At 43.5% G+C, this 13,532-nt stretch overlaps 1 protein-coding gene across 1 annotated transcript; it reads right to left on the bottom strand.

The window, feature by feature from the left end:
• Positions 1 to 4,638: 4,638 nt before the first annotated feature.
• On the bottom strand, positions 4,639 to 13,276 carry GABARAPL2 (GABA type A receptor associated protein like 2). Its single transcript, XM_080552425.1, has 4 exons — positions 13,142 to 13,276; positions 12,749 to 12,804; positions 7,221 to 7,393; positions 4,639 to 5,197 (listed from the first exon to the last, which is right to left on the bottom strand). The coding sequence occupies exons 1-4, from the start codon at positions 13,173 to 13,175 to the stop codon at positions 5,107 to 5,109; spliced, it is 354 nt and encodes a 117-aa protein (XP_080408551.1). The 5' UTR covers positions 13,176 to 13,276; the 3' UTR covers positions 4,639 to 5,106.
• Between the last annotated feature and the right edge of the window lie 256 nt (positions 13,277 to 13,532).

The following is a 13,532-nucleotide window of genomic DNA, read 5'->3' as shown; positions in this document are numbered from 1 at the left end:
ATAACAACAAACTTGAATTGTGTGTGCGTAAACCTATCCGCTTAACTCCAGCATTGACATCCAGAAAGACCAGCTGAATTGGTGATGGGGAAGACATTACGTGTGTGTGTAAAGGGCAGAGGATTATGGAGAATGGTGACTTGCGTTAGTCATCGGAGGCTGGAAGATGGCCAGCTGCCATTGCAGACAGGCCACTGGGTGAACTGCTAAAGAAAAATGGTAGCAGTTACCATCACTGAGCAAATAGCATCCCGAGGGCAGAGTCCTGTAGCTTAACTAAAAAGATAACCGGTAAATTTCCAGGCTCCTGAAATTTGCCTCTGTCCTTCCCTGAGATCTTGCAGAAACTGTTCCTTAACGTACCTAGTTTCCCTTCACTAATCATCAACAAGGTCTGAAGTGAACCTGCCGACCAGACTGGAATGTTTCCAGTACCTGTCCAGCTGCAATATTAAAATGGATTACATAAAGCTTAGTTGTTCTGTAGTCTTGGCATCAGACTAGTTTTGAGATGAGCAGTTACATGATGTAAATTCATGTAAACTGATGGTTAACAAGGACAACCAAACAATTGGTAATTGGAACAGCAGAGTTTATGAGGGCAGCAGGATTTCCAAGGCGTGTGTAAAATGCTCTGCAGTGTGTCTTTATATTACCCAGATAGATATTTGGCTACCCCAAGCTAGTATTGGGACCAATCATTCCTATTTGCTAGAACAAACAAACTGTAATTCCTAATTTTTACGGGATGCCTTTAACAGCTTTGCTGTTGGAGAAATTGTTCTATTCTCAATCGCAGTAAGAAGGTTGGGCAGACAGTCCGCTCATTTCAAAGGAAGTCAAAAGCAGAGCATAAGAACAAGTACTTGTCCAGGTCTAAATTAAACTATCATCCGTTTGAGTTTGAAGCTGAAATTTCTTGAGATTATGTGGTAGCATCCCTCTCCCCCTGAAAAAGCAAAGTTCTCATCTTTGCAGTGTGCTTTCACTGCTCACCTCATGCTGGCTGGAGCCCTTACTGGTCATAATATGTTCAAAGTAAATGGAAGGTGATTCAAATTACTGTCTGTGGAGAAACAAACTGTGACCCCCCAAAACAAGGTAGCTTTGTGCTAGTTTTTCACAGCTTTGCAATTAACCTAGTAAGCACAAGAGCAAAGGAAGAGCTAGGGCTGTGCTGCTGTGGGTGGAGCCAGGCTTCCTTCTGATGGTTAGAAACTACTAGATGGTTATGAAACCATGCCTGGAGGAAATGCTTGAGGCATAAGCAGGAAAACAGTGAGTGAGTTACTTCTTAAGAAAAGCTACTGTCAATAAGAAGGAAAGAAAGGTGTTAAGAGTAAAATTGGCAACCAAATGCAGTTGAAAGGTTCTTTCTTAGAGTGTAACTATCCTGAGAATCTGATAGCATCATTACAAGCGCATTGCAGCAGTGGTGGTTTACAGATGGAAGCAAGATCATTTTTGAGGAAAGGCCATCTAAATTCACCTAGTATTTGTTTCTTTATACCAGAGATGATATTTCAAGTAAGCTTAAGATTATATAGAAATGCTACTGTAAGAATAATGAGATGTTAATTCCATTTCTTCATTATTCAGAAGAGCTCGGAGGATGGTGATTGGTAGCGCAGAGTCCGGCTGGAGGCCTGTGACTCGCGGTGTTCCCCAGGGGTTGGTGCTGGGTCTGGTCTTGTTCAGCATCTTCATTGACAACCTTGATGAGGGAGTAGTGTCCACCCTCAACACGTACGCCGATGATAAAAAGCTGGGAGGAGTGGCTGACATGCCAGAAGGCTGTGCTGCCATTCAGCGAGACCTGGATGGGCTGGAGAGCTGGGCAGGAAGAAACCAAATGAGGTTTAACAAGACCAAGTGTAGAGTCCTGCACCTGGGAAGGAACAACCACATATATCAGTACAGGCTGGGGGACGACCTGCTGGAGAGGAAGGAGCTCTGCGGAGAAATTCCTGGGGGACAACAGGTTGACCATGAGCCAGCAGTGAGCCCTGGTGGCCAAGAAGGCCAGTGGGATCCTGATGTGCATTAAAAGGAGCGTGGCCAGCAGGTCAAGGGAGGTGATCCACCACCTCTACTCTGCCCCGGTCAGGCCTCACCTGGAGTACTGTGTCCAGTTCTGGGTTTCCTGGTACAAAAAAGACGGGGTTCTTCTGGAAAGAGTCCAGTAGAGGGCCACTGAGATGATACGGGGCCTATGGGCTGTAGGGTTTCCTCCCCATGAGGAAAGGCTGAGAGACCTGGCTCTGTTCAGCCTTGAGATAAGAAGACTGAGAGGGGATCTTATCAATGTTTACAAATATCTCAAGTGTGGGACACAGAGGGATTTGGCCAACTTCTTTTCAGTGGTTTGTGGGGACAGGACAAGGGGCAATGGCCACAAAATGGAGCACAGGAAGTGCCGCACCAACATGCAAAAGAACTTCCTCACGGTGAGGGTGACGGAGCACTGGAACAGGCTGCCCAAGGAGGTTGTGGAGTCTCCTTCTCTGGAGATACTCGAGACCCATCTGGACGCCTGCCTGGGTAACCTGCTCTAGGGAACCTGCTTTGGCAGGGGGGTTGGACCCGATGATCTCTCAAGGTCCCTTCCAACCCCTACGATTCTGCGCTTCTGTGATTCATTCATTGTATAGACTGAAACGCCTTGTCAGTCCTTAAGGGTTACCAGAAAGATAAGACTATATGGGACCCACTGTTTTAGACAAGTTGCTTTTAATCAATTTACAAGACACACTGTCCTCTCTAAAGGAGAGGTACGCAGTTCAAAAGAAAATCTTTGTTTTCTTGACGTTTTAAGTACATTTGCAGATACAAAGTGAAGTATATGTAGAGCCTTTATCCCTTCATTCTCTGGAATAAGTTGGGTACCTGGGCTTCTAAAACCAAACTAGTGAAAAATTACAGAGAAGTTAAGAGAGTAATTATGTATGTTTTTAGAGGCTTATGAAGGGTATTCCAAAAGTCATGTGAATCGTAACATTGGCAATAAAACCTCATCTTCCCTTGTTTTGGTTAGATATATTTGTGCTAGCATGGAATTAGTTTTCTTGTGCAGTTCTGAGGGCTAAGGTACATTTTCTTCTTATTAACAGCTAGCAAAAAAAAATTACTTAATACTGTAGACAAACTGTGATGTTTCAGCTTAAAGGAGACATTTTTTCAGCAGAAAAAGGTATTAAATCACAGCTGCAACCACTTAAATCTGAATCACAATGTTTTAGAGTAAATAAGTAAATAAACATACTAAGTCCATGGAAGGGAGGGACGGAACACATTCTGGAAAGAAACAGGGACAGAATGTTAACTAAGGCACTGCTATACAGTGCAGTACTATTTCAAATAATGAAAGGCATACTGAAATTAACTGCGCATTCTCAGATGCAGTAAGCACATACAGCACTGCTACTGTGACAAGTCCCAATAATACTGTAGTATCAATGTTTCATAAGCTCCTATCTCTTCAAATGTGGAGTCATTCTGCCAGCACCTCTAAAACCTGTAGTGCTGAACACAATTCCATGCATAAGGTGGCTTCACGGGAATTTTAGTCTAATATGAATTTGATTTAAGCTTAGAAAGTGATAACATTTTCCCTGTGTCTGGAAACACTTTAAACTCTTCTACACCATTTAGCGTGAAAATCAAGTGATACTTTTATTAAGAATCTAAACCGTAATTAGTGATTCCTTGCTGATTCACAAATTCCAGAGCAATGCTACTCTTCCAACCCAGTGTTGTCCTTTCATATCAGAGCATGACCTCCAGTACTATGCACTTATATGTAGTTTTGTTTGTTTTTGCAGTCTCGTAGTTCAGAGCCACAAGCTTGCCTCTGCATCTTAAGGAGAGGTAGTCATGTAGCTATGGTAAGCCCATTTGGAAGGAAGTTGAGAGCCTCACGAATAACAGCTTTTTTGGTTTTATGGCAAACCTTTCTCTATTTTTGCTGTGCTGTGCCACATGCTCGAGCAGTAGTGCTCATAAAGGAGAGGAACTGATCTTGAACTCTTTATCTTGCATGCAGCATTTCTAAGTCTGGCTGTCTATTTCAAGTGAGTTAAAGCTATTTTTTCACATACTTGGTTCTGTAAATTCCTTACAATACCTACCAAATTTTTGGTTGGAAAATACATGTATATTTATATAACTAACTGTAACACAACTACTGCTGTTTTTTTAAAAACTGCTTATGCAACTGTTTTAATCTGAACTCCTTACTAGTTATTTCTCTCCTGGCCATAACTCATGGACAAATTATTCCTTCCTGTTCTCCAGCTCTCTGGTTTTCTATTTGTATCGTTCCTTCTTCAAGATGCCCTTTCCTTATATGCTATGCTTTTTTCACCTAGGTCCTGCATTCCAAAGCCCATGGTATTTATTCCTCCGCTTATAGCCTGTGCGCTGGCCTGGCTTTTCTCCCAGTTAGATGTAATAGCACTGAATCTTTTAGTCTTAAGAACTAACAGATAACTCTTTGTTTTTTCCTTCTATCATCAGCAGCATCCTAAATGCTGAGAAGCAGTACAATGTCTAGTAAATAATGCAAGCAGTTGTATGCTATCTTGTGAATGATACATAACCGTGGCCAAAGTGAAGGTAAAGAAAAGACAGCACTGTCTGTTTGTGGTAGGAATTTTTATTGTACTCTGTTAATTGAGAAAGAGGAACATACTTTCTCGATTCAACATGATCAGCATCTTGCTGCTGCTTAGGATAACCTAGCAAATCCAGTGTTCCCAATACTAATTTAATGTTTTTATTTTTCATAAATTAACTCCTTAAAACAGAATACGTGTGCATTCTTTTCGTGTTTTAGTAGCTCAACTACTTTGCTTTATTATTTAATCAATGCCATTAAATGTATCCCCTAAAGGAGTGAGGCTCTGCGATTCCATAGCCATGAGAAAAAACACACTTTTTTTTTTATAATTTAACAGTCTAATAAAACAAGACCTATAGATACGTTAGGAAATAAATCCAGTTACAAATACATATATATAGAAGAAACTTATGTGGATGTCAAAACAGAAAATGATCAGCTATTTACAAGATACACAGCAGGATGGTATAGTAGCCAAGACCCACCATTCAGAAACCAAATGTGTTCTCTCCACTGTAGGCAACATATAAGAATCCATCTTCATCCTTCTCCTTCTCATAAAGTTGTCCCATAGTTAAGCTTGAAGGGGGAAAAATGAAACAGCTTGCTTGGATCACGACAGTTGCAAATGGTAATAGAATCTCACATAAGGATTAATAGAAGCTAAAATTAAGTCTATGTATAAATCAAAACACAAAAAAAAAAAAAAAAGAAAAAAAGAAAAGCAGTTGACTCCTGAGTTCACAAAATGATCCTGGGCTCCCTGCAGGACACCTAGATTTCTGTTACCTGTGTACCTAACGAGTACATCTATGAAAATGCTTCCTTATTTTTATTAGAAATGATTCACTGGATGTATTTCAATTTCTGAATTGTATGTTATTGATGCTGTGACTAATAGCAAGATTAAGAGCCTGATAGCATCATCTTTCAATGCAGCTGAACTGAAACCTTGCTGCTTGTGTGAGGAACCTAATTTCTCTCTCCATATGCTGTAGTCTTGAATGTTCAGATGGTCTTAAGCTTACCAAACTTACACTATTTGGACTGCTTCTCCGAGGTCCAGGTTGTTTGGGGGAGTTAAAGCTTTGTTTTCTGTATTGTTAAAAAGTGATGACTTAAAATAGTGCTATTACTAAAATGTGTGGGCAATAAATTCCATGTTAGCTAAAAGCTAGTGTTTTTTCAGTGGATAAAATTTTGAATGTTTGGACTATTTTTTTAAACAGAATAGGCATGTGGCCCTTCACAGTCTAAGCAGTCTTTAGTGAGATGCTTTATTGTGAAAAACAGTTAACAGAGCCAAGCCAATTACTTGGCCAGTACAATTGTTCCTACCATCTGTGAACCACAGGTGAAACAGGCAGTTGACAACAGTCAGCTGCACAAGTGGTGCTTCTTCAGCTCACCTTTGACTTCCCAAGAGTGTTTGAGAAAAGACTAGTGAACTGGAAGATGCAGGCTGAATGTGAGTGATGGGGAAAACAGTCATGGCTTTTTACCCGTAAGAAATGGATGCCACATGAGAGGAACTGGAGAGAGTTGCAGGCAATACTAGAAATAGAAGGAAATGGGTAAATAGTAGATAAACTTCTGGATGAGGAGAGAAGAATGTCAAGAGTTAGTGGTCTGTGCAATAAATTTGTTCTCCAAAAGAAGTAGAGCCATTGATCAATAAGATTTTTATCTGTTATCAAAAGTTAATATTTTTCCATTAGCTTGAAGCTTCAGTGCCCCGTATTTCCAGCAGAGATGAGAGATCTCATCATTAATGTGAGATTAGACAATGTGCCGTTTCCTCTCCTGTTTGTTACTAGCAGTTGTACAGCACTAAGAAGATGGGACTAATGCATTCCTAAAGCACCCAGAAGAGAGAGAGTAGAAAAAGGTGGTCTTCACAGGTCCCTACTGTGTATCATGAATTAAATAATATTTCTAGCTGAGTCTGGACAAGTTACCTGGAAGTACTATTACACAGGTAAGGGTGAGTAAGAATAACGCTGCATCAAAGCCACATAATGTTACATACTATTCCTTCAAATATTAAAATAGCTTGTATAGTTAAGTAGCTGCTTCTGCTATATCTTGTTCTGTACATAGCAGGCAACCATTGAAACTTATTCCAATATGAAAGCAACGTGGAAAACCTTTCTATAGTCATTTTGCAGTTCATGCTTATAAAAAAAAAAAAGTGATTAAAAAAGTAACAGTAACTAACATATAACATCATTTCTTTGTGAAATGACAGTTAATCGTTTTTCAGAATAATTTATGGTGTTGGCTTTCGAGCACTTAACACGCAAACTTCTTGTTACACTGAGGATTATTTGCCATTGATGTCGGTGGTGTTCCTACGTTCAACCAAAGATGCAATGCCAGAGCTTACCCTCTTACCATGAAAGTAATGATAATACATTTTGCAGTCACCTTTCCTTTCAGCTTAGCTTGAGAAACAAGATGTTTATCACGTGTGAGGGGGGGAAAAAGCAATAAGTGAGATTTAAAATGTAAGTATGTGCCTTCTAAAAATCACCAAATAAGCCTCAAAAGGAGTTAATGTCCCTCTGATACAGTTCTGAATACCAAGTGAACAGCCTCTTACCTAGACTGTGGGACAGTCTTATCTACAAAGAGGAATATTGCCTTCTCAGAGGGCAGCTGAATCCTCTTCCTGATGATCCACATAAACTGGGCCACAGTGATGTCAGATGGAACTAAGTACTTCCTCTTGTCAATATCAACAATCTGAGATCCTGAGACCTTCTCCACTATGACCTGTAAAACACAAGCGTGAAAGTGAGGCTTTTCAGGATAGGTATGAACAGAAGGCTTTGATAAATCACCTGCTCTAACCTAAATCTATCTTCTTTTTAGTTTAGAGACGTTACTCCTTGTGCTATCACTGCACTGCTTGACAAGGAGTCCTTCCCCAGCTTTCCAGTAGCCACTGGACTGGAGGGCCTCTATAGGGTCCCCCCAGAACCTTCCCTTCTGCAGGCTGAACAACTCCAGCTCTCCCAGCCTGTCTTCACAGGAGAGGTGCTTCAGCCCTCTAATTCAACCTTGTCGCCCTCCTCTGGACTCACATATTCCTTCCTTCCAAATGTATTGGAGTCATGAAAAAATCAACAAGACTGCAGTACTGGTAAATCAGCAATGGCAAGTGATATGGAGGACCCAGGGAACTGCAGGCCTGACCTCGGTGCCAGGAAAGGTGATGGAACAGGTCATCTTGAATGCAATCACACAATGTATGTGGGACCACTGGGGGATCAGGCCCAGTCAGCATGGGTTCATGAAAGGCAAGTCCTGCATGACCAACCTCATCTCCTTCTATGACCAGGTGACCCGCCTGGTGGATGAGAGAAAGCCTCTTGACATAGTCTACCTAGACTTCAGCAAGGCCTTTGACAGTCTCCCACAGTATTCTCCTGGAGAAGCTGGCAGCCTGTGGCTTGGACAGGTACACTCCTTGCTGGGTTAAAAACTGGCTGGATGTCTGGGCCCAGAGGGTGGTGGTGAACGGAGTGAAATCCAGCTGAAGAACGGTCACCAGTGGTGATCCCCTGGGGTCAGTGTTGGGGCCCATCCTCTTTAATATCTTTGTTGATGATTTGGATGAAGGAATTGAGTGCACCCTCAGGAAGTTTGCAGATGACACCAAGTTAGGGGGAAGTGTCGATCTTCCAAAGGGTAGGAAGGCCCTGCAGAGGGACCTGGACAGGATGAGTCAATGGGCAGAGGCCAGCGGGATGAGGTTCAACATGGCTAAGTGCCAGGTCCTGCACTTTGGCCACAACAACCCCATGCAGCACTACAAGCTTGGGGCAGAGTGGCTGGAAAGCTGTGCAGAGGAAAAGGATCTGGGGGCAATGATAGATGCTCGCCTGAACATGAGCTGGCAGTGTGCCCAGGTGGCCAAGAAGGCCAATGACATGCTGGCTGGTATCGGGAATAGTGTAGTCAGCAAGACCAGCGAGGTGATCGTCCCCTTGTGTTCAGCTCTGGTGAGGCCGCACCTCGAGTACTGTGTTCAGTTTTGGGCTCCTCAGTACAAGAAGGACATCGAGGTCCTGGAACGTTTCCAGAGAAGGGCTACAAAGCTGCTGAAGGGTCTGGAACGCAAGCCCTATGAGGAGCAGCTGAAGGGACGTGGGATTGTTTAGTTTGGAGAAGAGAAGGCTCAGGGGAGACCTTACTGCTCTCCACAACTGCCTGAAAGGAAGGTTTAGGGAGCTGGGGGTCAGCCTCTTCTCACGGGTAACTAGCGATAGGACTAGAGGGAATGGCCTCAAGTTGCACCAGGGGAGGTTTAGGTTGGAAATTCAGAGACATTTCTTCTCAGAAAGCGTAGTCAGGCACTGGAATGGGTTGTCCAGGGAAGTGGTGGCGTCACCGTCCCTGAGGGTGTTCAAGGTTGGACCTGGCGTTTAGGGACGTGGATTAGTGGGTGATATTGGCAGTAGGGTGATGGTTTCGACCAGATGATCTTGAAAGTTTCTTCCAACCTTAATGATTCTATGATTGTGAAGTCCACTCGCTCCCTTTGTACATACGGTGCTTATTTTGTCTTTGTCACTATCTCATACACAGAAAGTGGCAGTTATTGATTGAAATTTTGTGTTACACAGAACTGTAGTCTGCAAGGAGCATGCCCTATTCTCTTTTAAAATGCTATATGATCAAATTGTAATCCGCAAACCAAGAAGTACAGGTTTAATACACACACACACACACCACTTCTACCCATCAAACTTAACTGTCTCCTCTGAACAAAGCCCCAAGTCAGTCCTAACACATGACAGAACTGATTGCCTTGATATGGAGTACAGCAAAAGGGAAAAAAAATTCACCAACACTAAAGCAAAAAAAAAAAATCAGTACTAAGATAGAGGGAGAACCACCAGCCTAGTCTAGAATCTAACATCTTCCATTTCACCTGCTGTACACAATCCTGAGATGCCAAAATGTCTCTTAGGCTTCCATGTAAAGCATTACAGTATTCACTATTTTTTAAGTCTTTTGTATTCATCTGTGCAGTGTACTGCACCATCACAGACTATGTACCAATATCATCACACGTGTACCAGGATCTCAGAAACTGTCATGCTAAGTAGAGGAGCAGCCATACCGTAGGTAACTTAGTGCACAGCTGAAAAGACCATGTTATATCTGAATATAGTCAAAATTCTGATAGAGTTGCAGTGTAAATTGTATAATGTAAGGTTCCAGTTTGCCATAGATCCCATGTTCTTTTTTTTTTTTCTTTTAAGTGTTTTGCTGCACGGCTTTTGAATTGACATCCATTCTGTCGGGGTTTGCATAATTAATCTGGCAATGATTATTCACCTCCGACAGTTAGGCACTAGGCATTTTAGCTAGGCTGTATGATGAGCCTAGGCAGAGAAAGGAAGCATGCCTGCAGCGCGCCCTGGAGTACCAGTTAGTCTGGCAGTGAAGCCAGTTGAGTGCTCCACCAAATTAGCAGAAATGTGCTGTGATGTGATCTTGTCTGTATGCCTCTGACATACCGAACTTAAACTGAGAGATGATCCAGCAGTACATGTTATGTATGATATTATCAACAATACGATTACAGCATCAGTTGGATGAAGTTACAGGATGACAGGGAAGCCGTACCAATGAAATGTTGTTTTTAGCTGCATATGAGTTATATATGAATAAGAGCCAGATGGGATACACAGACCTGGGGGGGGGGGGGCGTGGATAAAAATCACAACCCATGCTTATACTGCCAGGTCGCAGGAACTTGGCTTTTCTCTACCTACACCAGGAGAGAACAGAACAGAAAGCAGATAGGGAACCAAACAGAGATGCCTAGATAAGATGGTGTTTACAGCATTAACAGGCTTTTGTTTGACACTTGGAAAAAAAGATGCCTATGTTAATCACCATTTTAGAATGTCTACGGACTCAGGTTTGCAGTAACATACTGATTTTTTTCACTGGACAGCAGAAAAAAAAGTTTTATTCTGAATATGCATAACTGCACTTTAAAGCATACAGTTTGTTCTACCTTATTATTGTTGTCTCACTGATGCTGTTCTCTTGTGTTACACTGAACTGACATTAAACTATCTTACTTCATATGTTAGGAAGTTAAGAAATTGACCACAGGAAGGCAAGACAGCAAGGTCACAAACAAAGCAAAAAGCAACATACATGGGAGGAAGGAGAATTAAGTATAACTTGTGGAAAGGACCTGATGTTCGTTGCTCCACACAGGCTAGGTCTTGAAGGAAAAATGCAGTATGTGGGGAAACAGGGCTGACAAGAGGTTGCTGTGTCTCTGTTGCTTAGCTCTGCATTCCTTATTGCTACAGCATACAGGTAAGGCTCGAGTAAATTTACAAAATACACTATGATCTGGGGAGGGTTCTTTTATTTGGTGCTGCCTGCAGAAACAGGATGGTACAGTAAGTGGCCCTTGCAATTTAGTACGTGGGAAGTGTAAAGAAGACCAAGAACAGACTGAAGGGAACATTCAAGCTTTACCATCTGATACTTTAAAAAAGAGATTGTAATAATCTACCAGGCATTTTAGCTTTACAATGCAGAAACTGTCACATAATTGGAAGTCAAGGCTATTGGTGAACTGCTTCTAGTAAAACATGCAGATACCTCTAACCCTTGGATCATGTGATACCCAAGCAAATTTACAATAGCAGTGCCTAGGAAGCATGAGTGTCTTTTCAACTCCCATTTTATTTCTAAAGGGTCCAGACTAGGACAGGGGCTGTTCATATGTTATCTCAATACATCTTAAGATGTTTGAGCCACTGAAATATCTATAAATCCATGGAGCCAGAGAGAGCAGCTGAGAACTGCTCTGAAGGTCAGAACCCTCTGACCTACATCATTCTGGATGCAGACTACAGCCTGGAAAGAAGAAAATATGCATTAAGTCTGAAAAACACTTTTGATTACTAAACACAAAAAAATGTATATTCGATACCAACTACTTTGTAAAAGTTAGGTGTCTCAATCTGAAACATCAAGCAGAATTTTTTTTATTTGCCCGGACAAAGCATCACAATGGACTTTGAGATTTAACTCCTGTATCTATTTACACATCGCTATCCATTCCTGATAAAGTATCATGTAATTCTGACTCACACTGTGAGTTCCAATGTCTCTCTTTTTCCTCTAGGGTCATGAAAGATATTCTGGAAATGTGCAAAAGTATACCTGTGAAGATATATGGTTATTAGCATGCTACAGTCTATATTAGGTAGGTGGCCAAGCAGAAAATAGCAAGGATTGGATGAACTTGCCAGACTACAACTGGAGAAGATGCTGTGACTAGGTTTGAGTCAGAAACAGAGAAAGGAAAAATGGTTAGAGGTTCTCTGGTCTGTGCTGTCTACTGGCTAAGTTACTTACCTAGAGGTCAGATAGGAATGTCACTAATTGGCATGTGATCAGATGGAATGCGGAAATTTTACTCACAAGTATATTGGTTGAGAATGTGAACGTGTTGCTAGCTGTTACACAAGAGCATGAAGTATGGTCATTTCACTGACTGAAACATGATAAAAGGGATTACAGAGTGAAGAAAAGTCATTTGCTATTTAGCAGGCAGCAAGTATTAATGCAGAAAGGAGCAGTCACCACTTGCAATGGCTCTTCAAACAATAGAGTTTACATGAGGTGGGTTCAAGATCAGATTGCTTACAGTCAGATATTAAGGGGAAAATTACCAAACTCATCTAGCTATGATGGATGACTGTCAAGGTGTAATGAATTTATTCTCTCTCTCTGGCACAGAATAAAATCTTCAAGAGAAAAAAAGCATAGGGTCTTTGCTGGGAATATAATTGCTATTAGAAGAAACCAGGACACTCATAAACCATAGATGTGTGGTGAGCATTCAGAAAGTCAGGCAGTGTTGCTTACTTGAGAATACGTATGGGGTAGAGGAGGGAATGCTGGATTAGTTAGATGTGTTTGGAGCCTCTTTAAAACATCTATGTCACAAAATGAAGATGAATACATGAAAGATGAATTTACATAGTAGGATCTGGTCAAAGAAGAGAGGGCAGGATTGGGTATCCAAAGATATCCATCTTTGCCTCTAAGTACTGGAATGAAGATGGCTTGGTTACTCACCGGGACACGGTCAGGGTATTTGGCTCGGATTTTTGCTGACTCGACGCATCTGTGCTCTGTGAACAAAACTCGTAATTAGTCATTGGGATGGTAACAGTATCTATCACCGGTGTCCTAGGCAGAGCCAGCAGCCCTGCAGACGCGGGAGCCGGTGGGAGCCGCGGCCGTCCTGCCTGCCTGCGACGAGACCCCAGCTACTCGGGGAGGCCGTCCCCGGTTACCGCGCCAGCCTTCGGCGAGGGCCGCAGGGGGCTGTCCGCCCAAAGCCGCGACGACCGGCTCGGGGGCTGCCCGGGGCGTACCGAGTCGGGAGGCCCGGGGCAGATGGCGACGCAGGAGACGGGGCGGCGCAGGGCCGCCGGCGGGCAGCACCTGGCCCGGGCCCGCCCTTACCCAGCGCGTGGTCCTCCTTGAACATCCACTTCATGGCGCGGGCCGGGCAGGAAGCGGAGCCGGCGGCGGCGGGGCCCGAGTGCGGGCGGGCAGGGACTCGTGCCGGGCGGCGGGGCCTGTCGCTGTCACGGTACCCGTCACAACAACAACAACAGCCGCGGCTCGGCAGGCGGGACTTCCGGTCAGTTTCCTAGCAACCGCCCGAAACGCAGCGCTTCCGGCCCAGCGCTGGGGGCCGGAGCAGTCGGACCGCTGAGTTCCGCGGCGGGCGCGAGGCCGCGCCTGGCCCCGCCGAGGCGCTCCCGGGGCGCTGGAGGTCGCGTCCCGGGTCCCGGTGCCGTGGCAAGCGCCCACGGCCGCGTCCCGCTCCCGTTGCCGGCCGCAACGAGCC

This window comes from Anser brachyrhynchus (assembly GCF_964034855.1).
Source record: "Anser brachyrhynchus genome assembly, chromosome: 12".
Classification (NCBI taxonomy): Eukaryota; Metazoa; Chordata; class Aves; order Anseriformes; family Anatidae; genus Anser; species Anser brachyrhynchus.
Note: the sequence above shows the minus strand (reverse complement) of the source record. Positions and strands in the feature narration are given on the sequence as shown.

Coding starts and splice junctions, on each gene's coding strand:
- GABARAPL2 (XM_080552425.1), bottom strand. CDS start 13,175: ATGAAGTGGATGTTCAAGGAGGACCACGCGCTGG. Junction 12,805..13,141: donor CAAGGAGGACCACGCGCTGG/GTAAGGGCGGGC, acceptor TTTTGTTCACAG/AGCACAGATGCGTCGAGTCA. Junction 7,394..12,748: donor AATACCCTGACCGTGTCCCG/GTGAGTAACCAA, acceptor TGTGTTTTACAG/GTCATAGTGGAGAAGGTCTC.